This window comes from Amia ocellicauda, chromosome 19 (genome assembly GCF_036373705.1).
Source record: "Amia ocellicauda isolate fAmiCal2 chromosome 19, fAmiCal2.hap1, whole genome shotgun sequence".
NCBI lineage: Eukaryota > Metazoa > Chordata > Actinopteri > Amiiformes > Amiidae > Amia > Amia ocellicauda.
In genome coordinates, this window is record NC_089868.1 from 17,104,909 (window position 1) to 17,131,479 (window position 26,571).

Here is a 26,571-nt window from a genome sequence, read left to right on the forward strand (position 1 = left end):
TAACTCTCAATGATCTCCACCACTTGGCCCTTAATGGCTAGTAGGTCTCTTCCATATATGTAAAAACAGGCTTTGAATATGTCAGAAAATCTAAACTCAATGTGTGCATTGGAGTCTCATATGCAGAGTTCGATGAAATTGAATTGTCATTTAATAGTGGCTATTATGTAAGATGGTTCAACTGCAATAAGACAGTGTCAGTATACATTTGAGATGTTATTTTCCCTTGTGGCTAATATACAAGCTGTCACAATGTCTAATTAAATGTGGATAGGAAGCAACCGCAGGCTGCACATTCACCAAACGGCAACTCAGCCAGTTGCAAATGGGTATGGATTTCAGGTGTGGAAAATGCAAATGTAAAAAATGTAACATTGATCTTAATTTGTTGTTGTTCTGTCTTAAAATATTTCTAGTAAGAAAGGAATAATGAATTTTAGTATTCTTGTGCTGTGCCCTTCACATTCACCCAGCTTCACCCGGAGGATCCAGAAATGACTTTGAATCGAGGTATTCTCCTTTTTTATGAAGTGTAATTCTTAATTTCTGGGGGGCAAAAGTTAGCTGCTCAAGGTTGTAGGAGGTTTAAAGTGTCCCATGGGGTATTCCCACTGAAACCACACCTTTACGGTTTCACCTGGGGAAAAAAATAACAACACACAAACATGTTGATCATGTTTTAAGTTTGTTGCTATGATAATTTTGTAACAGTAGGGTATCTTCTTTAACTGTTTTGCAAGTATCCCTGAATGTAACTGGCTTGCATCCCATCCCATTGCACAACGTGGCCTGCATTCCTTCCCCTGGTGTTTGAAATCTCTGCCTGTTTGATGCCCCCTGTGAGGCCTACATTCATTTCGTTTGCTCTCTCTTGAGTGTTCACAGACCAGGTAATGGACACATGTTCAGCTGACATTAACTTTCTCAATGGAAAAACATTAAATATAAAATAAAATATTTTCAACCTTCTGGGAACTGGGTTTTTTTTTTTTAATTTCTATCATGAAAACAAGTTTACCACTAATATTCAGAGAAAAATGTTCACAATCATGTGTTAAAACAAAGTAAAATGGTATTTTGCCCTAGCTATGTAGTTGCAATACTTTGGATGTTTAGCTGCCGCAGATATGAATAAGAAATTACTATAAAATACTTTCTAAATAGTCTTTTATCAGTTACCTTGGTGTATATTTTTTTATTTGGGTTATGTCACTTTTTTGTAAGGTACTTTTTATACCAATTATCTTTAAAATACAATTTCACTTTTATTAATTCAACATTTGGTATTGGGTTTACTTCCCAAATAATTGACAGAGGGCACAGCTAGTGATTTAAAAGGGATTAAAACATGTTTTTCCTTTAGCACAAGAACAATAGATTATATGTCAAATGATTATTAAAATCATGGTCTATTGAACACTGTAACATTGCCAAATTCATTGTTGAAGAGAATTAAGCAATGATGACAATGGGGTTCTCAGACTCAATCTACCAGAAATGCTTTGGAATGTCCTCCTGTGGGGAACATTCAGTGTTCGCAGATTTTAACTATAGTTCACCATGCGGCTGCAAGATATTATACCATATACTGTACCATAATTCCACATTTCAGGAATCTGTGTATGGCAAAGGAGATTTTCTTTGAAGATGTTAGCACATCACATCTAGTTGTGCATTCTTTGAGAAGTTTGCAATAGAAAACAGAATTGTTTGTTTGTGAGTTAATCTTTACTCTGAAGGTTTTCTTGTTTGCTGCTTCAAACATGCACCCATGAAGTGATGTGGAACTCTGTTAATCGGCTCTGATTCCACTTGAAAAACCTGTTCAAACTTTATAGGAACCAAAGAATAATATGTTTTGCCTGGATTACTGTTGTCTCTATTATGTATATGTTTTTCCTACGATTTTCATATCATGGGTCACATCCAAATGCTGACCCCTCCTGGTACACTTAGACATCGATAGCCCACTTGCTAGAAATGGCTACAGATCTAAAATATTGTTCAAATGATTCTGTTGAAGTACAGTGCATTACAAATAAGCTATAGGTCGTAATGTAATGATGCATTCACCAAGGATGTGTATCTTTTGTCAAGCAAACTGACCTTCTCTTTGCTGAACATGCACAGTTTCAACCTCGGATGCTGGCAAGTTTTGAAACCAGTCTCAGCTGGACATTATGGGACGCGGAGCATCATTTTCAGAGCATCTTGATCGCACAGCAGGACTCTACTGACAAATTAAGGTCCAACATGGTCCAGGGAGCTGGGTCATGAATTTAGTTTAGTTGACTATTTAATTCAGTAAATCCTGGGTGGTATGTTTAACACCTGAAAAGCAAAGGCATCGGGACCAAGGTACACCGATGTAACATCGGCGTAGGAAATCACTGTACAGTGATTTTCACTGTAATCAGTAAGTGCACACACCACTTGACATGACCATACAAAACAAATCTTTGATTTTCTAACATCCCTGTACATAAACTAATTCAGGAAGTTATCAGCAATGCTTGAGCAATTGAAAGTAATTGTGTAACTATTTTAGAGGCCATTGAGTAACATGTAATCTAAACTTAGTCTAAAGGGATGTATTGATATTTGACTAGCAGCTTTTAATTGTTTATTAATTATTACTTTATTAGATTTACATTGATAGTAGTCACCTGAGACCAGAGTTCAGTAAAGGCTAGTTCCTTCCAGTGTTAAAATGTGAGATCAACTTCACGGATATCATTATGGGAGAGAGGAGGGGGTTGTGTGTGCTTGTGCAATGCCAGCTGTGATTGAAATTTCCAAAAGTGCTATAATTAGAAGTGGGGAGGCTACAGTGTCCAGCGGGTATTTCTCCAATGCAGAAACATTCAAATGCAGTGTTGAAGATGCATCATTGGTACAGTTGTCTAATCTGGGAGAAAATGGTGGCATTGTTCAGCAGGGTTTTAGCACTCTTGAAAGTCTGGATTACCTTCTGTAATGGATGGGTGTCAGCTTCACGTCTAATGAGGTGATTTCCAGGAATCATTAAAGTCTTGGCGTTTGGAACATCTAAGGAAGTTGATCCCCTGGCAGGGACGTTAAGAAATTAATACATATTCCTTAAATGATTTATTAAATTAATTTGGAATACAGCATAAGCCTAAAACTGTAGAAGTAGTTTATTTTTGTAGTCCCTATAGCTGTACTTAATAATTTCCTTCGTAAAATCTTGTTATTTCTGCCTTTCCAAATAATAGTATATATTTAAACCTCACGTAGTAACTATTCCCCTAGGCCCTATTTACTGAGCCTTACATCTTATCCTAACAATGTTTTAGTTGTCCGCCTGTGGCAATGTCTAGAAAACAGTGCTATTCTGTAGGAGAAGCCTGATAAACATACATTTAACCTGATTAACATAAATCAGTGGAATCTAGTTATCTCCAGGCTGAACTTGCCAACTGTTATTTGGCAGACAGTTATTTTAACATTTTATAAAATGCAGTCACAAATAAATACCAATGTTTGTAAAGGACACATGTCTGTTCACTAAATCTTACTTTCTAACCTATATTATTTGTTTGATGAGGAACTTGTGCTCACAAACCATCTTGAAACTCGTGAGACATTTATTTTCGACCATGTCAACTTAATTGATATCAAATATTTATGGATGTATACTAAAAATGAACTACAAAGTTTGATAATTGCTCTCACTATTACATCTAGCTATGTGATTTTAGTATAATCTTTGATCATACTACTCATACATGGCCATAGTTTCAATATGTAGCATACTCTTCCTACTATTACTGGAAGTCTGCTGAGTAAGTGTTGCTGCCGCATGGTCAGTAGATTGTCCACTCCCCATAGTATTTATAAGTCTCTCATTCCTCTCATTTATTATGTCTTAATCAATTACTGATTCATGTACTACTGTAGGTGCAAACACATCCTAAATGCCCCCTTTCAGGCAGCGGGACTTTTTCTGCCCACTCTTTCTACTGATTATATGTCTGTATGAGAATATTTTCAGGCCTGTAATTCGGCAGCCCTCATCAAGTATTCAACCCCGTCACATAAAAACACCAGCAATGTATCCACGGCATGTGCCAAAAATTTAAAACAACACAAAATACCAAAACAGTCTGGCTGCTTGGATTTCAAAACGCAGAAGAAATTAGATTAATAACGATTAAGTAGAGACTCAGCAGGGTGGTTTTCTAACTGGTTGGTAATGTCTAAGAACTTGAGTCTGTCTGTCTCTCTGCACAGTGCTGTCATCTGGACATTTGAATCATTGATTTGTATTTGAGAAAGCCCAGGTACAGTGTATATCAAAGGTATATGGGTTTTATTTTCTACTTGCAGTTAATTTTTTATATTGATTTAAAAAACGAATAGCCAGTCTGTTGTTTTAAAAAAAACTCAATCTTGAATTTCAGGAATTAAATTATAGAACGTATTATTAATAATAATAATATTATTATTATTATTTATTTCTTGGCAGATGCCCTTATCCAGGGCAACTTACAAAACATAAGAGCAATACAAAGTGCAATAATACAGTTCAGTACAAAGCATCAAACATTACAAATTCAGATATACATAATACAAAGGAATTCAAAGCACAATACATTTTACAAATTCCAATTTACACAAGTGAATACAATAAATGAGGTCTTACATCCTGGATAGTAAAAGCTAAGTGTGGACAAGATCTTAAGTCATACTCAAGGTCTATGGGAAGGGAGCAAAGGGGAAATCAAAATAATATGAGTACAAGTAACGCAAGAAGCATGTTAAAATGTAAAATGCTATCCTACAGGAGAGTAAAGTAAATTTGTAACCTTTGCACAACAGTTCACAGAGCAGTCAAAAGGTAGCTTTAGTAAATTGTAATTGGTGTACGTTGTGTCCTCTTGGACAGCCCATGTTAGTAGTGGGTGTGTGGAGTATCGTGCAATATAATTTCTGTGACTGATGTACATCTCTGTATTGCTAGCAAAAATTGGTGTAACAAAACAAACAAACCTCAAAACTGTGATGGGGCAAACTTTGGGACATTCATTCATTTGCTGCAAACAAGTTCTTTGCTTTGTATTGTTTATTTTACCATTTCAAAATGTTTGTGAAATGCTTCATTATATAGGTTTGTCTCTAGTTAATCTTCATTGATAGACATGGATTTGTGACAAAGCCCTCTTACTACTAGTGTGTTTTTCATAGCTTTGTTTTTGTACAGGAATTCTTGCTTAGATAATATGTCATTATGCATTATGCTTCATTATTGCATATCTGTATATATTTACTTTGGAAAGATACTTAACTTTGCAAATTATTACTTTGAAATCTGGTATATGGGATAGAATACAAGACTCTTCCAAATCTGGCAGCTTTAACTGTATTCACACCCAAACAGGAAAATTCTGTTCACTTCTAAGTCAGTTCGGTGGAACCAAGCAGTTTGTGTTTTCTGGCCAAACTGACAAATTGCCAGTAATGTAGCTTGTAGAGAATTGTACTCTGACCCAGCAGGTCTTTGGTTCAAATGCCTAAATAAGAATCAAACAAACAAATACAAATCAAAACAAACCAAGCCTGCACACACGAAAACTGGTTTAATTTTTTGTAGTTGCCCTGCTTATGCAAGGTTATCAAAAATATATTACTTTTATGTGTTAGGATTCCTGAGATTATAAGAACATAAGAAAGTTTACAAACAATAGGAGGCCATTCGACTCATCGTGCTAGTTTGGTGTCCATTAATAACTGAGTGATCCAAGGATCCTATACAGTCTATTTTCAAATGTTCCCAAATTTTCAGCTTCAGCCACATCACTGGGGAGTTTGTTCCAGATTGTGACGACTCTTTGTGAAGAAGTGGCTCCTGTTTTCCATCTTGAATGCCTTGAAGGACAATTTCCATTTGTGTCCCCAGGTGCGTGTGTCCCTGCTGATCTGGAAAAGCTCCTCTGGTTTGATGTGGTCGATGCCTTTCATGATGTTGAAGACTTGAATCAAGTCCCCACATTATATATATTTTTTCATGTTTGACTTTGGTTTGTTTGCATCAAATTGTATATAAGAGCTTACTAGTAGGCATGCAAGATCAGCTTTGAGGTAGCTTTACTAGATGTTCATCTAAACTGGAATTTGGGAAGATACTGTATACTTTTCAGAAAGTTCAGTGTAAACTAACTGACTGAAAAGGCAAAATACTATTGGCTTAGCTTAGAGACTTTAAGTCTCTGGTTCAGAAATATAAACAAAAAAATGCTTTTCAACACAACTTGGGTCATGTTCAACAGGATAAGTGCCCCACCTGATTATATTCTGATGCTGGCTGCTACTGACCAATTTACTTGCCATTGTGACCTCTTGCTAGAGTTGTTTGGACAAACCTTGATTTAGGCTACCAATCCCAAGACTGTGGACTTCTCTGTGACTAAGCCTCTCTGCAATATGAAGTGTCCAGGTGTTAGATTAAGATGATGCATAATTGTGTTCTAGAAATGCATTCTATTTAACATGACAGTCCTGAAGCATGAGGCATGGGAATATTTAATATTGTTTCTGCAGGGGAAATTGTCATTTTTAAGAGACCATGAATAATGTTTGCTTTATGTTCTCCTCTTGTTTATGTGGCGCTTGGCTGGCCCTTAGAAGGCCCTTGTTTAAATCCTTCATCCCTCTCCATTTTCTGTAGATGTGTTATCACAACTAGGATAACATAAGTTAAGTAACTGAAGGCAAGACTCTGCTTGCATAATCTCTCCCAGTCCAGGTTTGGAGTGATGCAGTCCTTACCTCAGCTCCACCTGGACGTTCTAGAAATAATTTAGTCTTCACTTCTCCAGGCAAAATAAAGCAAATCAAAAATATTAAAACTGTTGATTGGTGCCAGTGCATTTCAGTGTTATACATATGCAAAAGCAATGTCTTTGAAGTGTGGCACTAGTGTTGATATAGCTTTAGTTAGTAACCAGGGGAGTTATGTTTACTAGTCTGTCTAGTCTAGTAATATGCATTTTCCAAAAGGATTTTAACAGAAAAACAAGCTAAATATTTGACCAAGTCCCAAGTAAACAGACTGTTGCCCAACCAAAGCCCAAACAGTAGACTTAAAGAGACCTATACGTTACTCATAGTAGCTTCAACATATTAAGGGCACTTAATAAAATATGATGTTGCATCACCTAAATCCTACCTTAATTGAGAAACTGAGTTATTACAGGTGTGTCTTGAGCAGGGGCTGAGAGGTCCAGCCAGTCCTGGAGGGGGTTTAGGGGGTTTAGGAAGCAGCTGGGTGTGGTTTGGTCGAGATGGCAGTTAGGAGTGTTCATATTTTAATAATTATGTAGGTAATGATTCGATGCAAAGTGTCTGATTCACAGAGGGTTTTACTGCAAGAGTCTTATGTAATTCATCACTTAGAAATGAAGTGATCGTACGTTTTGATGGAGGTCTTCACAAAAATCAAAAATACTTGAGTTTCTAATTTGAAAATGATTTAAACAATTTCTGTGTTTTGTGTGTTTTTTTCCTTTCAACCTGACTTATATTACCTGCCACATCTGAAACACTGATTTGAAATGGTGGCCTTGGTTAGATAGTCTGGGCTGGCATGCAGCTGAATTCACATCTGTCACTCACAGACCTTGTTCCCAGGCACATGAACGATGTGAACAGTGCCTGCTACTGAACTAACCGCTAATTTCACTAATCCTTTTACAAGATTAGACAGGGTCTGGGGGGAACAACTACCAGTGAATGAAGCATCAGCATAAATGTTGCCATTTGATGTTTAGAAAAGATGGAAGTTGCACGGATCAACAGTGATGCTTTTGAAGTACCTCTCGCTTTATTTTGGCTACAATACTAAATGTAGAAATATAGTTTGCTTATATTAAATTCATTCCATGTGTTTTTATAGATGTGTTCTATAAACTGGCCATGTTTGCGTTTGCACCTTAGTTTGTTTTTGAAAAATAAGTATCAAATGGTGTTTATAACCTATTATCATGAAACGGTCATGCATTTTATTACAGTGCACTGTCCAGACTGAAATTTTGTAATGCTACTAGTCTTTGGAGACTTAAACAAGGTCAGTTATGTACTCTGAATGGGTGAATCACATCTGTCAGTGGAGTTATTTAATGAAATCATCAGGGATCTTTTCTGCTGACTGAATACTCTTGACTCCCCTATTTAAAGAGGTCTGTGTAATGGGCTTTTTTTTCTAGAAATCACAATTACTTCACTTACATAATCAGGACCCTTGTTGATGGTTGTGAGCCTCTGATCTTATTTTGATGGGGTGACTCTTTCCACTGGTGATGTCTGTGCACAATCGGTAACTTTAGGTGCCAGAAGGCTTTCATGAGCAGAGCTCAGCGACTTTGCACATATCCGTTTATCTGTATGGAGGATGTATAGCAAGCTATGGTCATCTTCAGGGATGATAAAAACTGATACTCTGTGCAGTGGCAGGCAGTGTAAATGCTATAAAGACACCCTGAAGGCTGCCGTCACTGACCCAGATACGTGGGAAACAGCTGCTCTCCACAGGCCATCGTGGGAGCACAGATGCGGGCCGCCCACAAAGGCCATTGCAAGTATGAGGGGCAAATAAAGAAATTAAATCAGAAGAAACCAGGCATGCCCCCTCCTGTGGAAGCACTCCTGTGTCTGATCTTTTATATGAAGGCCTACAGTTTAGCTGACAGGGAGATTTTATGTTCCTATATTTGATTTTGACAGGAGACTCTGGAGACCAATTTTCCCCATGGTCAAACTGAGGGCAGACTTCCCCCATTTCACAGTTGAACATCAAAGTGATTGCCTAAGAAAAAATTCAAATATACAATTCTGTAAATACCCCAAGACCTTAGAAAAATATTTGAGTAATGCTGATAAGAAATGTAACTGAAAGGACAAATGTGAATGAGTTCTCCCACAGCTGAACTAAGCATTTGGTTGTGGATGAAACCCTGGTTATCTGAACGAGAAAATAGTTCCCAACAGGGAGTGTGGGATATTTCTTCATACATTAGAAACACTGAAAAATCACAGTGAAGCTGCTGATACGGGCCTTGTGGGCTCGCTGTCTTTCTCAGCCTTGTAGGCCTGCAGATTGACCTTCACTCCTCCTGAAATTCACTCCTCCTGCCATTTCTCATTCGACTACTACTACAAGTCTTGTCTTTTAATCTCATACAAATGCGATATATCCTTTCAAACTATATTACAAATGAGAATTCAGTGCTTTAACTTGTATTTTTGAGAATGGGAAATTTTGTATGCATAGCAATGTGCGTTTGATTGTATAGAAAAGGTAATCATTGTGAATTATGTTTTTTTTTGTCCAGAAAAGTCTGTCCAGGGCAGGAGTTGACTTTTTTTTTTTTTTTTTTAGTTTTTCAGTTTTGGACTTGTTAACACCCCTTCCTTTTCATGATGCATAAAATCTAAAGTTTCTTCCTCTTGGGAGGTCCACCTTTTTGTTGCGATTTCTTCATTGTAACCCGAAAAAATGAGCTGATCAGAGAGCTCGGATCCGATGCTAATTTTTTTTCTCTTTAGTACAACTCTATCAGATCCAAGATGGAGCAGAAGCAGTGGTCTTTTTTGGTCACCAGGAAGTATTTGAAATTAACCCCCCTCGCATATGGCACACGTGGCGAGTAAGCTAGTATTTCTGAATTGAGAGCTGAGCACTGAAGATTGTGTGGCTTTCGAGTCCAGGAAGACCAGGTGAGACCTATGTTTTAAAAATAGTTTTCAAGGAGTAAACTAAGCAACATGCAAGTGTTGGAGGGATAAACTGAGTGACTGCACACAAGGGCCTATTGTGTTTTCAGCAGTTCTAATATGTGATGCAATATCCAACACTCCCTCTTGGGAAGTATTTTAGTAATGAAAGATAACTGTCTCATTTGTTGTTAAAATCTTGACATGCCTTTTTTGTAGCACATGGATTGCTATTTGTTTAGTATTTTGATACACATCTAATTATACTACAACTCATTGGACTTGTATTACAGACTTCTATAAATAATATATTTATATTACTAAGTAACTTGGCTCTAAGACTCTTGTTTATTTTATCAAGCAAATACGAGATCATGAAGGACCTTCTCCTCCTGTCCACATAAGCTATTTTATGACTGAACATATTCTAGTATATTTTTGTTGATAATCCTCATCTAGTGATATTTTTGTCATTATTAATAGTAATATTAATGAGCCGGTGAGCGATTTTTTAGAATCGATATATCGTATCAGAATTTACCTTGGTGGCTGGTATTACTGTCCGGGGTGGGGGCGGCGGGGGGAGAGAGAGTTTTTCCGAAATTCTTTAAGTAGGAACTCTTCAAATACATTTTACAATTCAGCTTTATTGTTCAATTAAACAGAACTACACAAATACCAAGTAAAAGTAATCCACACAAACGGAATAAAATAACTATTTAAAAAAGCGATGTGCAAATGACTCCATTGAATTTTATTATGTGAAATCCTGACATTTGAAATATACGTCTTAGATTCAAATAAATATGTAAATGAACGATCTGTAAATTACTCAGTTACATCTGTTACAAACCTGTTCTTTCAGTTATGCTAGTGTCTGTGCCAGAAATACCAACATATTGATTTTGTCTGGCTTTGACGATGATTGCATTGGAGCTGGAAAACAAACAAACAAAACAAACAAAAATAAACTGGAGCCCAAAAAAGTGTCCCGTCCTATCATAACAATACTAAATACTTAAACAAAACTAAAATAGCCTACAATGATAAAAATAAGATGACTATAATAAGGAAAAATGTTGAAATACTTTACCCAAATGTGTTCTACAATATGTTGAATAATGATAAAGTAGCCCCACATAGTTGTTTAACTGTCCGCAACTTGATGTTATAGAAAATGGATAAAGATAGAAAGAGAATCATGAGATTATGTATTGGACTCTTTGAAGAAGAAAAACCACCGGTTTATATAAAGAAAATAAATTGCTGGTATTGATGAAAAAAGATTTTTCACCGTGGAGAGGGCATGACAGCTCTGTGAGGCGGCATAGCGTTTACCGGCACAGCCCAGTGATAACTAACATTGACTTTGTTTACATAAACCTTAAATATAATGTAGTTTTTCTTCAGACTGATCTGATTAACAATCTATTTTCAAGCTTCTTTTATTTAGTGGTTTAGGTGGTCAAAAATTAAACTGGAATGAAGAAAATATATTTAGCTGCATACAACTGAATCCGTTATAATTTTGTGTAGAACAATAAAATGTAATTGTGAATTTTGATTCCTCATGTATATTTTCTCATTTAACTGTACTGCCCTCTAGTGGCTGATATGCCTTTCTGTTAAATGTATACAGTATTTATGCTTTGACACAACACCGCTTCTGAGAAGTATTTTTTATTTTATTTTATATACTGTTATTTAATATTTTACCTTGAAAAGCCTTCTAATCTTGAAGGTTGTTGTGAAATTTGAATGGCTTTTTAATTGTAACTGAAAAGAGGCCCATTTTCTCTCTCTCTATTCAGAGACGCTTAATGTAGAGTACATTATAAAAGTAGGTATTCAGTCAGAGCCTTTTGAACATATTGAAAAAAAGAAACATAATGCATCTTAACCCACAATGAATTTGCCCTTGTAATTACCTTTTTTTTAACATCTAAACTTACTGTCTGATTGGCTGATTCCTTGATCCAAAATACTCCAGTTCAATAGCACAACTGCATTACAGATGAATGCTGATTCGGCCGCATATCAGTAAGTCCTATGTACCACTTTGGCCAAGTGGTAACTACGACTTCTATCTGTTCGAGTGGCGGCACAAAAATGTGGACCAAAATGCGGGAAATCGGAGACCGTGGAGATTTGACAAAAGATGATTCTGTTGCTGCAAATATGTTTTAAGAAATGCATAGACACCTGTTTTGCTTTCCTTTCAAAGAGGCCAGAACAAGAAAGGAAACTCATCAGGTAGATGTTTTATTTTCAATATTTAGCCATATGTGGTGCCACTGTACAATATTCATCTGCCACTTCCCTGATCTTGTCCTAATTAGATCCTGAAAGGTGAAAGGTCACGTAGTACGTTATATATTGTAAACTCGTATATCACCCAGAATCCCAAGTTTCCCACTTCTAATTACAACTCAATTGGCCGTTTGAGGACAGTTTATAAGTAGAAAAATGATTTCCCAGTTACAGATACCATCAGAACTCCGCATTAATGCAACATTTAATAGAAGTTACATATTTTTCACATATAGTCTCATTGGCAAAAAGAGTGGAGTGCTTCTACATACCATAAATGTGACTTCTTTTACCAGTTTTTGGAGATCATGTTATCTAATATAGCTAAATCAATTAAACACATCATAATTGCTGATATATGAGTGTCCACCAGGCAGATACATTCACAATAAAATAATTTAATGTAGGAATTTTAATGTATTAAAAAAATCAGATGTTTGGATAATTTGTCAATGTGACATTCCATGGTATGTTGAAAGATCCCAGAATAATTTCAAGTTTTACAGTGCAACAGTGTTGTTTTACATTATCTCAGGGGTGCTAGGTTTGCTAGACCTCTCTTGTGCTGCAGTGAGCAATAGACGTCTGTTCGGGGCTGACGTTTCTGAACAGGTCTGTTACGAACTCTGACCTGCTAATGATTCGACTCGAAGGGCTAACCATGTCCTCGAACAGCCTGCTGATCCTTAGCAGCGAGTTTAGTGACAGCTAGTTTGTGTGTCCAATTCCAGAGCCGATTATAGGAATCATGCCAAGAGCTCAAATTCTTATTACTACTATAATGGCAGACATTTTAACTGATAATTGCTTTTAGGTGCTTGAGAAAACAACATTTTAAGGATCACTTTTTTTTTTTTTTACTAAGCAGATTTCAAAACAGTACAGCCACACCCAGTGTGATCGGTCCCTTGCCTTTATTAAAACCGGTTATAAGCCCTGCATAGGCTACCTATTAATGCAAACATATTCAAGCACCACAGAGTTCTGCTGTGACCCTCCTGCCTTTTGAAACAGAGCAGATGAGTTCCTGGGGAATGACAAATTAAACCTGGTCCTTCGAGAGAAAAGGATGCCAAATGGGACTATGAAGCTGACTAAGATGAACTACTTTTCCAACAACTGCTCTAAATATACATAATAACAGTTCACTGAATTTACAGGAGAGTTACCTTGCAATCTGTATTTTTCCCCTGTAATCCTGATTCCAACTCCCTGCATGGTTCTTGTAGTCTATTTAATGAGCTGGACAGGGTTTGCCAGTCATTGGTCCGCTGGTGGGCTATGTTTTTACTAACTGCTGACATCATACCTTATCTGGAGCCTCCTTTAAAAAGCCTCCTCCTTCTCTTAGCCCTGAACACATTTTCTATGGGTGGCACTGCAGTTTCTGTAAGGGTAAGCCTGTTTTTAGGTGAAATACCTTATTGAAATGTGTATGACATAATATATATGTTTAAATATTATTTTATAATATCCTTTGTTGTCCAGTTCATAAATACCGCTATGTTTTATGTAATAAGTGAGGTGTACAATAGCAAGCCTTAATTATTTCAAACGTTATTTACAATTAAATCTGGTATGTTATAAATGACGAAAAAGATTACAAACTTACTGATACATAAGGGGAATGTTCACTGAAAATTAGCCAGCTGCAAGGTTTCAAGATTGTGCTGAATATATGTTAATGAGATAGCGTTATTGAACAATTCCAACATGCTTACAAGGGACAGTGAAGATCACAGGGGGCTGAGAGATGTATGTAGTTGTGACAAATCTGAACATTAAGTGTCCTCAGTTGCAGTCTTTATTGCCATTATTATAGTTTGAACTCCAGCTATATTTAAGGGCTGTAACATTCTTCTCACTTCAGTGCAATGTCCCTTTTGTAAGTAATTGCATTTCAAATTGAGGAATTATGGTTGCCTGTTGCTTATTTCCAGTGGGTGTCTAAGAGATGTATTAAGTCATGTTGTTTATACAAATAAATTGCAAAACGGCACACATTCATGAAAAAACAACAACAAAACAACTTTAGGGAAATCTGGATGGATTAGCTATTGACAAAATGGCGAGGAAACAATATGAGTGTTATTTAAAATGTGTAGTTTTGTGTATCCTTCTGAATATGTAGAACAGTTTTTTTTTTTTTTTTTTTTTTAAGTCTGTAAGTGTTTAAATTGTAAGAAGTAATCATCCATTTGGCTTTAAAAAATCGGGCTGACTAGATAATTACTATTATTAACTTATCAAGCTGTAAGGTTATATAAAAATAGGTGACACCGACAATAGCTGTTCTTACCTGCTATTTTTATATATTGTATGTTCTTGCACTGTTTAATTGGGATTTAAGCATCCCAATAACCATTGTATTTGAAATGAGGAAAGCATTGCCCTTTGGATGAAGGTTTTGCAACTGCAGTGTTCAATATAATTGTGAAAATATATTTAAAATATATTTAAAAGTTAGCCTATAAATGTTCATTTATACATTTATATTTGAAATAATTCTAACATTTTTACATTGATATAAAATTGTATATTGTAGGTGATATAAAAGCCCAATTTGTAGTTCATATACTATAAAGCTTTCTTTGGTTGAGTAGCTTTTCTTGTTCGGTTTGCATTGTGCTCATGCGTCCAGGGATATTAGTATTTTTTTATTATTATTATTTGAGTTCATTAGACCTGTAGATCTATACTTCAGATGCCACATCAGTGTGTCGTGATTCAGATTCAAGAAATCTGTGTAAAGCACTTTCAAAACCAAACAAATCTATGAACTTGAGTTGTGAATGTGAAGATACCATTGCATATTAAACGCACTAAAGTTCTAATAATGCACACATTCATGGTCTTAGTATTTACCATCCTTTTATAAATTATTATTGATGATAATAATTCAATCTATGCATTTAAACGTATAAATCTCACTAAGAGTGCTGACTACATAAAAAAAAGTTTTATGAAAAGATTGAAAAATTAAAAAAAAGTTCTTGTTGAACAGGCACTGTGCATTGAGACAACAGTATAATCCACCTGATAAAACTATAATTGTAGGAAATACACTGGCATTTAGTTCAAACTTTATTCTTATGATACACTTTACAAACAAACAAGCTTTCAGTAGGGCATTGTGGTTTGCTTTGTTTCTTTGTTTAGCAAGTATGTTGAAGGCTACAGGTATGATTTTCCTAATTTGATTATATTTGTTCCACTGCTTTGCAGTTTACACTCATGACGTAGGCTGTTACATGAGTGTTGTATGTAATTTTTTTTCTTCCATTAGAACTGGATGAAAAAATCAGTTTCAGCTTTAGTAAACTGTACTTTTTCTCTCCCACAACTCCTACATTGTTATTTCCTTACCTTGCAGATTACTTTTTTAAGGACTCAAGACAGTTTAATTGAATGCATCTCTAGGGACTAGACTGACCCATCCTTACCCTATCGTGGTTTGTCAAATATATATGCATATATCCTTAATCCACTTTCTACATTTTATAAATCAAAGTGTGATAGACCATAGTGTGAGAGATAGGTACAACTTCGTACTTTGCAATTCACGGGTGGGTTAAAGTTTTGATTTGGTCTAGCCCTAACCCTAGGTGTGCTTTTAAAATAAGAGTTTGTGTTTAAGGCAATTTCATGTTTTAAAGTAGATCGTTTCTCAATTATGTATCCAATTTTCTTTTATGGTTCTTCCACACAAGTATGATTCATGTTGCAACTCAAATATTTGCAGCTGTGGCTCCCATGGATATTTATATTTGTTTTATTCCATAATCATACAATATGCACAGTGGTGTTTGGGACATTGACTGAACCCCCATTGCTTGATTAAAGAGAGAGTGGAAAGAATGTATTTTCTTTAAAAGGGCTTTAAAGAAATTAATGTTACTCTGTTACATTTAGTTTTTGGTTTATGGTCTGTCAGTATCCCCTTTTAACTTCACTGACTAAATGTAAGACTGAGGAAGATTATGAAAGTTCATCATATTCGTTCACTTTTAAAATTTCAATGTGCTTGTTTCCGTCTTAGAAAAAAGGGCGGAAAAGTAAATCTGTGATATACTTGCATACCTGTCTCTTTGAGAACGTTCATACCACCATTGCAAAACAGCAATCAGTTATTCATTTAGTTAATTAGTTGTTCAATTATTCACTAACTACTGAAGAACACTTTTGTGGTTGCTTTTGCAGTTAGGTGGCCAATCACTGTATCATCATCAGCTCAAATGAACAGCAATTCACAACTGACAAGTATCCCAATTCCGTCTGTGTAGTGATTATGCGTAACAATGTCAATGTTGCCAGCACAGTAGTCGTTACTCGCTCTTGGAGTCAACACGGCAGTTTTAGTGAAATTGTTGTTGAAAAGTCTAAGTAGAATCTAAGGCTTTTCTTTTTTCCCCTTCTCCCCCCCACCCCCTCTTTTGTCACATGTTCCTTTCACAGTTCTGTAAAGTTCTCGGATTAGCAGAGTATTAACACAAAGCAAGACGCCACTTCAGTTGCAAAGAGGGAGAAAGACATAAAAAGAGGGAGCAGGAAGGAGAAGGACCCAAGCTGCTTGTAGCACAACTCGACAGCAACAACGAGAAACCTGAAAACCCAGAACAACGCCGCAACGACGAAGAGAATCCTTCCACCTGAAACTGCTGCTTCCAAGCTATGCAGGAGAAACTAAATATGGCGATGCAGGTACGTGAAATTTTCTCCCTCTGATTCGTTCATATAGAGAAGTGGATACAAATGTAATTGAATTATTCTAGAGAAAAAGGTGAAATCAAGATCAGAAATGCCATGAAAGTTAAAGTGAGCATAAAATGTTCCACTTTTATAGCATTTTTCAAAGACATTGCATCATACAAAGGTTAGCTCAGATTCCACTTGAAATTAAGTATCGGGAAAATTATGAGCTAGTTAAAGGTAATCAGCCTTTTGCATAGCCTACCATATTAAAATCACATTAAAGTCATCTTTAAGAATTTCACATTTTAACTAGGAGTGCTGTAACCAGAGTCAACATCTCATGTGGAAACCTGGTCCACTCCTGCATGGAGACATGGCAGGAGAGACTCAGTCATGTCAATCTGAACCAGCAGGAATTCAACAGACATCGACCAGCGACTCATTCTTCATGTTCCCCACTAGGCTGCGCTGGCTCCCTTGTCTAATCCTCCCCATTTCCCCCAACTAATTTCCCTCCTTTCGAGGTGCTCCCTGAATTTTGGTAGTGTGATCAGTCCCATCTGGAAGTTGTACGATATGTCGGAAGGCCATCCGAGTTCACCATCCAGGCTTGGCATTTCTACAATGGTTTCTGAAGCAGGACATCATAATAAAGTCTCGTCGTAAGAACAGTGGACAAATGGTAGCCTGCGTGATTTGTGAGGTGAACCATTGCCTTGCCTTGTACAGAAAAGAGGCCCAGATTAATGTAGTATTTTCAAAATTACGACTTAAGAAGAGGGAAGATTGAGTATTTAACGATTACTTGTAGCTATTCTGTAGGAAAACGTAAAAGTGTACGGAAATCGGCCGAATATGTCGGAACCTGCTTAGTTCGTGCCGGAGTGAATGCGCTGGCACCACCGTTGTTAGACTGGATGAAGAATTAGGGTATAGAGTAAATGGGAGGCAAGCAGTACATATTGTCAACTGCTGTAACCCTCCCTTAAAACCTCTGCGATTAAATAGGTGGTGTAGATAAATAAATAAATGGGATAATTATAAAACTGAACATGAATATTTAAAAGGAGTATGAAAACAAGGTGATATTAAAATTAAACTGCGATCAATATCCGTGTATATAAATAAAACTCAAGAGTTAACGAGCTAGCTCTCAGGAGGGGATGTCGCCACCCAGCCTGTATGAGTCTCGAAACTTGTCAGACTCTCGGTATAGTTGGTATTTAATGTTACGATCAGCACTGCCTCTCCTTAATGAGAGAGACTCGCATTTGTGTTGAATAACAGACATGGGACAGTTAAAAACTAATTAAAAAACATAAATTACAGACTGTTGTCCTTAACCTTGATGAAGTATATACTTTATATATAAATTATGTATAATGCTAAGTTTTCATACATACTGAAATTGTCATAGTGTGTGCGTGCTGGTTTTATTTAATATTTGACAATACAATGACTGTTGTTATCATCTTATTAGAAAATAACTGATTATTGATAATCATAATGCAACTACAATTCAAAATCCATTATGCAGATCTTAGATTTAAATAGATTTAAAATATAGAAACGCCACAATAGGGTATAACTTCAGCCTACAAGGGGAGTTTTGAACTTTTAATGTATGATGTAAGGCATGTCCAATTTATGAAATGAGCTTACTTTTTTTACTGAATGCTATATCTGTATCTCGCATCATTAAAGTCCTCTAACCTACCTGAGTATAATTGTTTTTCTCATTATAAAGCCTTTCCTCAGGTAAAACGACAGTTTCCGAGCACGGATCACGTCATGTAAAAACATTTATCATAAGGATTTATTCTCTTGATTCTTAATGCAAACCTTCCGTATTTAGTAATTCCATGCCCATTGTAAACATCATTAAGTGCATTACTCTGAATAGGTTTTATTTTAATTTGAACAACAAGACATGTTGGCTATTAAACAAAGACATTGTTTCTTGCTGACGACAATTGAAACAAACTAGTTATGCCATTACAATGCCTAAAGTTTATATGGATATTAAAATGTATAAAACCAAACTTTTTAGATTAAGAAAGCAAAGATTGTTCAGCACCTTTTTCATTTAGCCATTAAGTTTTTGTGAAACTGCTAATAAGGTAAATCGGGTATTAAATCAAAAATTTACAATAGTATAATTAACCACAGAATACCTATCTTGTGACTTTAAAGTGCAAATTCTTTAGGATCACCATGTGTCCCCACACACAGTTGGAGCTATTCTGATCTAAGCATTCAGTTTATTTAAAGACAAAAATAGGCATTTCTTAGTTTTACAAAACCATCTAAAAATCTTTCCTCTGTATTTTTTTGTCCTATGAGTTACAATTTTATTGTTTAAATCAAGGTATGAGGCAATTGGACATAATTAAGTTATTTGAGACTCAACTTTCATGTACAATTAAGTTCTTTGTCTCTCCGTCCCTAAACAGCTTGCAAAAGGCTAAAGTCTTAACTTTGGGCTAAATGTCTCTAAATATTTGCCTGGCCTTGTGCCACATAACAACGCCCCATACTAACAACCATTCTTCTGTTTATGAGTGTTAGTATGTGTAAGTGTGTGTGTGTGTGTGTGTGTGTGTGTGTGTGTGTGTGTGTGTATATATATATATATATATATATATATATATATATATTAGACCTGGTCATGTAATACAACAATTATACAGAGACTGGACAATGCAAAGGATCATGGAAATATTTATGCTTGGAATAACAAGGAGAGATGGAAAAATAAATTAATGCATCGGAGAACAAACCAAAATATTTGACATTTTTGAAAGAGTGAAAATGTTACAATGGCAATGGGGTGGAGAAATTGCAAGAATAGATCAAAGACAGACAGATGAAGTTATTAAATGGATACCAAGAGATGAGAAAAGATGACCACATAAAAGATGGCATGGAACAGAGAAGCTGTAGATCGAAGCAAGGGTAACATCTTGGGGAGCCTTCATCCAGCACTGGATTGATTTAGGCTGATGATTATTTATATATTCATTGTATGACTTTATCTGTGATATAAAGTAAAATTGTACTCGTAGGACAGGATCCCATTGTACCTAATAGAAATACAGTTCACAGAAGAGTTGATAGGGAATTGATGTTCTTCTAAAGCTGTAGCAGATCACTACTGTGATGATGTGAATGTTCTTTAGCTTATAGGTCTGTCTTGCTGCCCCTCCATACCATTCAGAATACGTATTGATTTGTGGATGATTCCTGTGTGTATATTCTCATTGGGGTAGATTTGGAAACGTGACCGGAGCTGTTGGGTGTCATATCCGTAAGATCTAAGTTCACTCTCCCTTTCACATGTAACCCTCAGATTTTCCTGGAAAATGTCAGATGTCATAGAGACACTCCTGTAGTAATGTAGTGTTTGAAATATGACGCGTCACAATATTGTATTTGTCGTACACATCATACCCACCAACATCCTTATGTAAACCAGTGTCGTGAATTATTGCACCGAGTGCATTATTTGAGATTGTAGTCACTGCTGTGATGTGATATCTAAATATTGGACTCCATTGCTTTAATATATTTATATAATATAAGAAGGCATACAATGTAAATGCATCTCAAAATGGACAGAGGGCAAAAGTCACAATGCCACAATCTGTCAAGTTATCTTATCTTTAATCAGTGTACACAGTTCATACTGATTGAGGCTGTGTATTCCAGAGTTGAAAGGAGATGTTTTGTTTGTTTTTTTTGCTTTACTGTCTTACATGATGTTGAACCAGAGTGTACAATAAGGCAACTGAATTCTTTGAAGTCTTTGAATATATGCCATTGTTTTATTTTATTTTATTAACTTCAGATCAAACATACTTTGAAGAAGTGTAGTTTTAGAAAGCAATGAGAATCCTGTTGAGAGAACCCAGGGTAACAGTAGGATATGCAAGGATGTATTTATACTCCACATGTTCAGACTAAAAAAACGTAAACAAGTCCAGTATTTAAGTCTTGTGGCCCCATTACTCTCCCCCCATCTGATTGGCTGCCTGACTGTCTTTATGGCTGAAATATGAAAATGGTCTGTCTGGGTCTTAAGAATGGTCTGTCTCCAGTCTTCTGTTGTGCATGATCTTTTTTCTGCTTCACCAGGTTCTTTTGATTCAAGTACATTAAATATACATGCTTTATGTCTTTTTTGCTAACCCTTTTGCAAACAGAAACAATTCCTGAAAGCCTTCATCGACATTGCTCATATCACACCGTTAAAATGTTTTATATATTGTCTTGAACAAATGTAATACGTATTCCTTATAGTGGACAATATATTTAACATTGCTCTAGAAAAGATGATATTGATTCAAATGGGAGTTTGTTAGTTTGTTTGCGATGTACAAACTCCTCGACAAAAAGAGCACAATGCTCTCAATAAACTTAAATAGAGTGTGAACTACAGGTATAAAGCTAAGTACTATAACAAGAGGTCCACACATGCTGAAACCAAGTAAAAGTGTGACTAGATATATGTTTTTATGATGCTGAATTTATCGAAAATCTTAAGCATGTTTGAGCGTGAGTGGAAGTCTTCCTGTATCTGTGCTACAAACGTTAGCTCCTCGTGTTTTCACAAGAGATGTCAACCTTGCTGATGTTTCTACTGGTATTGTGCGAAAACCCAGGCATTTGGATTGATTACAGATTATTATTTCTGAAACGTGTGAATGTATGGTGTGATGTATTTTTGTCAAGAACCTGAGTAAACGCACATCACTGTAGGTCAACACTGATACAAAATATTTTAATTACAAAATCTAAACAGAAGAACAGGTTGGCTTGCTGGTTGGTATATATGTTGCAAAGAATGCAGTGATCGGTTCCGTTTAAAAGAACTTTAATATCCTTCATTGTATTGTATAGTACAGCAAAATATTTTTTGATTGGTATTATTCTGCATAGAACAGGGCAGTATTGATTATTCATTATCAGGTACTAAATTACTGTTTATCCTATAATAGTTAATTTAGACGCCATGCATCTAACAATCATTATTATGGTTCTTAAGCTTTGCACCAGAATAACCTTGAACAATAATGTGGCTTCACTGTTCACTTCACTGCTAATTGGATGAATGTGGCGGCGGTGGTATTTGCTCAGCTCATTCACTGATTGTTTAGGGTGCCCTGGTAGCAGGGCTGACCCTGTTGTGATATTGTCTTCCATTGCCAGTTTTGCATTCATCATTTTGTTTCACTCTAGTTAATATAGACAGAAAAAAGACTTTCAACTCTGCAACATGTTCCCTATATGTAGGAAAAGTTGCACATGAGGATATTTCTGACAAATTGAGAGGTTTGTACTCTTTGTCTTCATATGGACACTTGGTCACCAACTTCAGAGAAGCCAAATTTGTTGCCAATGCAGATGGTGTGTGCAGTGGCTGTATTTTTTCTCTTAAGAAAGAATTATACAATAACAATGGCGCTAAATAAAGTAATTAAGATGCTGTTTTCGGGTGATTGATCCATGGTGTGTCTGCGTGTGTGCATTTGTGTGATGTAGTCTAGTTAATGCCCAAAAAGTTATAATGTATTTATCTTTCTTTCTGGCCTTCACAGCTATATTAAGAAAGAAAGAAAAAAAAAAAACTGAAAATGTTTAATATTCTTGAATCGACCTGCTGAGGGTAAATGGGGTAACATTTAATGCACATTGGCTTATGTGAGCTCTTTTTTTAACTGAGCTGGAAATCAAAAAGAAACAAATATTTAATCCCTTGCACTGTTTCAGTCTCAGAGGATTGGAGCTGTTGCTGTACACATCCCAGTTGAAACGCAGTGGGCCATGAAATGGTTTACAGAAAGCGGCCGATTGTGCCTTTAATTTGATCGCAGCAGGAAATACATCAGGTTTAACCCACTCAACAGACCCTAGTATTGCATGACTAGTTGTTTTTTTCCCCCTTAAAGTTGCTATTCACTTTCTATTGTTTTAAATGCAGGTCATTACTCTTAGTGTTGGATTCAGTGTTTGCAAATATTTTCCGTCTGTTTGACCAACTCATCAGAAGAAACTGAAACTGAAATAAGACGATATTGATGAGTTGATGAGGTGAAAACCATTAAGCCTTTCGCTAATGCAGTTTGCTAAAACAAAGCACAATGATTTGTTTTATAACAGAAAATCCATATATTAAATTCTTTGATATCAAGCAAGTTACTACGAGGTAGTCTGTATGTCAGTGGTGCTTTAAGACTTATGTAAGGAACATATTGAGCTGTCAGTCACTCACTTGAATTAGCTTCAGCGTTCACATCTCTGTGTAACTGTGCAACCGTGCTGCCTTGGGGGCATGGGAACAGATGTGTCGCCCCAAAGGGGTAGTCAAACATGATTTCTGTTTGTGTTTGAACCTCACTGTACAGACCAGAGAGCATGGAGAGAGAGAAAATACAGCCACTGTGGAGAAGGTATAATAGGAGGACAACAGCCACCAAATGCCAAACACGTCCACTGCTGCGTTTTCTCTCAAATGTTTTCAGCACTGGGCCCATTCAATCACTGCCTTTGGATTTTATTTTAGGAAATCACTCAGGCTGAAAATGTCTTTCTCGTCTTTTTTTTCCTTTACTTGATACTCTCCCAAAAACCAAAAAACCAAATTAAAAAAATCACAGTTCACAATTTGTCTTTGGAATTATGGACTGCAAATTAGCACCATGTCATTGGACTTGCTCTTTAAATCTCTGTCCGTATTATTATTTTTAGTCTAAGTGCTTTACTTTCTTTTCACCCCATATTTAGGTAATTTGTCGCGCTTGAACTCTAGGTGCTTTCACCCCTTTCCCGTGAATAGGAAATATAGGCATGGGACGAGGGGGGGCCTGCAGTTCTCAGGGTTTCTCAAGTGGAACTCCCCTGGTATTAATCACTTTGATGCATTTGGTAAGGTTATACTTGGGGGAGGGGCTAGTGCTGAGCCACCTTTAGAGATTTGTCAGATTTATATCTTCATAATTTAAGGGCATATTGAAACTGTTGCAGTATTTCTTCTGGCATTTACTGGTTAAATATAGTGTAGAAAGAGAAATAAACTGACAGTTTATTTAACATGCTTTCATTAGTAACATTATAGCATACAAATATATATACAAATATCAAATATTTGGTGTTATATTTATATTGATGAAATCTGGCACAGAAACATGGTTGGTTGCTTGAAAACCACACATGATGAACAGAGAGGCCGAGGGTGAGGACAGTATTGTACATTTGTTTTCCTCGCACTGTTCCCTGGATTACAATTATTTTTTAATTAATTAAAATTTGTGTTGACAGATAGTACAGTTGCATGCCCAAGTATTATGTATTTATTAACTAACCTTTTATAGTAGTATATAGTATTAGTCTATATTTTACATCCAAATTAAGATTTATTTTCCTATAGCTATTTAATGTAGGTTGGGTTTGCTTACAAGAGCATCAATGATAGTAGTTGTAAAATGCTCTCCTTAGACGTCTTGTTGGGTTTTAATTCTTGATGCAAAAGAGATGCTTTTAAGACCTATTTTTCGTCTTCCTTTAAAATTGCAAACCCAGATAAAATAGTGCCGAATTACAGAAAAACAAATGTACAAGCTTTTTACAGATAAACTCAGCCTGGTTTCAATGTAAAGTTTTTTTAAAACATAAGGAAAACATTTGTATAATTGAATTGGTTCAATTTCGGGAAAAAATTGGAATCACCATTTTGTGTGGGTGTGTTTTTGTCCCCTCTAAATTCGAAATCGCCAAATTGTGCTAATGAGCATTACTGCCACCGCCTTCATGTGGGGAGGGTGAGGAAGTACAACCAGGCTCCTCCAATCCTGGCCACCCTTGAGCCACCCATCTCTTTTCACTATGTTGACTACACATGTTAAAACATGTATTGTACTTGTTAATTATGCATTTGTCATGCTAAATCAATTCACACAGTACAAATGTCGTGTCCAGGCCCAGTATGAGCTATCCACCATGTTGTAAGTCTTAGGGATTAAGTGTTCTTTTATTAAAGTGTTTAATTTAGGTAACGGAATAGGAAAATAACCTGATGTACTCACCTGGCATGTGGGTCCAACCCTTGTTATATTGCGTAAAAAGACTCAAGTTTCACTCAAAATGTTTGGCTCCTTTTGCGCTGCCAATTTACTGGGAGCTCAGCACTTGGTATTGTAATGGTCCAATATATTTCTTTATGATCCTATGCAGTGTATAGTCAAGGATGGTTGTCTTCCACATATTTGTGATATATCTTGTCATATTTTTCCCCCATTGTTTTTAATGCACAATTAATATGAATACCTGATGATAGTGACAGTGGAAGGTTAAGTGGAATATGACCCATACAGAATACAATTAATTTGCACATCACAGATTAAACACATTTTGGTTTTTAGGCTTTTTTATATGTTGATATTCCGATTGTCCTTGTTTATGCTGAAATGAGTTGTTGCTTCTGTAATGTGTTCATTGTTGAAATACACGTGAAGCAAACTGGAGTCACATGTAGGTTTCTTTCATCCTTACCAATGGTCCCATATGTTCATCAGAATATGTACATTGTGTGCTTTTTCCAGCCCGATTTGTGCCTAAGTTACTCCACTGAGCCCCATTCTCCCTTGAGGGGATCAGAGCTACACGCTATTTATAAAGCATTAACAGCTGGGACCCTTGGAGCTGTATTATGGAGGGGAGAAATTATGATGGAAATTTCAGGTTTACCCAACCGTTTGAAATTACGTTCCTCTGTCGCTGAAAGCTGCCGAGTGGGTAGACGTCACACACAAGCTGAAAAAAAAAATGCATTCAGGAAGTAGCTGTTGGTCACAGTACAAAAAATGCGTACCTTTGTTTAGCTAACAAAGACACTAAATTGTGCTACGGACCATTGAGAAGTTTTTGACCTTGTTAGTGTCCCTTTGCCCTATTGCCCACAGACACCCAATGATGTATTCATCCAATGCTTTGGAGGTTTCTTTCCGTTTCTTCCATAGTCCATCGCTTGGACCTTCAATTAGACTAAGATCATACTGTGGCGTTTCCATGGCCTTGGACACGTATTTGAACTTCTACCATTACAATGCCACGTGAATATTGCCATTCAGTTATTTGTTTTGTGGCAGCAGGCTTTTGGATTTCAAAGAAAGTTATAATCTAAAATAAAAAGGAAATAATGGTTTAATTTGTCTGCCTGTTCCATAATATGACCTTTTTACTTTACTTCTCCTTTATGCATTCCATTCCTTCTTCTTACTTAAAAAAATGTATCTTTGTTCTTTTGACAAAGACGCACCATTTTGCCACAGAGCACTGAAAAGGTTTTACAGCTTTGTAAGTTTGTAAATGTATTAATGTTACATTGAAACCCATCCAAAACAAATTATAAATCTTGGCACAAACTATAAAAAACAATACTCTTCAAGAATATTAATAAAATGTTGTCTGTCCTAAAACACTAAAGATTTGTTTAATCAAGGACTTACAAATGTTTTTATTGTGCTATTTTATATTTAAATTATTTGTATAAGGCCTGCATGAAGAAGTGACTTGCAATGACTGACCAGAGCTGCATCCTTCAAATATCAGCAAATGTTTTCCCACAAGAATGAAAGGCATTGCCAGGCAGAATTTAAAGATGGCAACAAATACAAGTACCATCACAATGCCACGTGAAGTGTTGGCCAAAATTCACCTCCTGAGAATCTTGGCCAACATTTGCCAACGTTCTCCATTCAGTACATAGACATTTTTACAATATAGGGTAACAAGGCATGTGACATGAATGAGCTCTACAATGTGTTGCTTCAACCATTCCTG

At 36.2% G+C, this 26,571-nt stretch overlaps 1 protein-coding gene across 2 annotated transcripts in view; it reads left to right on the forward strand.

The window, feature by feature from the left end:
- Positions 1-26,571, forward strand: part of slc6a9 (solute carrier family 6 member 9) — a 74,840-nt gene that overhangs the window by 11,928 nt on the left and 36,341 nt on the right. For both annotated transcript variants that reach the window (XM_066691802.1, XM_066691801.1), the window contains exon 2: positions 16,498-16,743. In XM_066691802.1, the coding sequence (XP_066547899.1) occupies positions 16,714-16,743 (30 nt within the window). In that variant the 5' untranslated portion in view covers positions 16,498-16,713. The remainder of the gene's footprint in view (positions 1-16,497; positions 16,744-26,571) is intronic.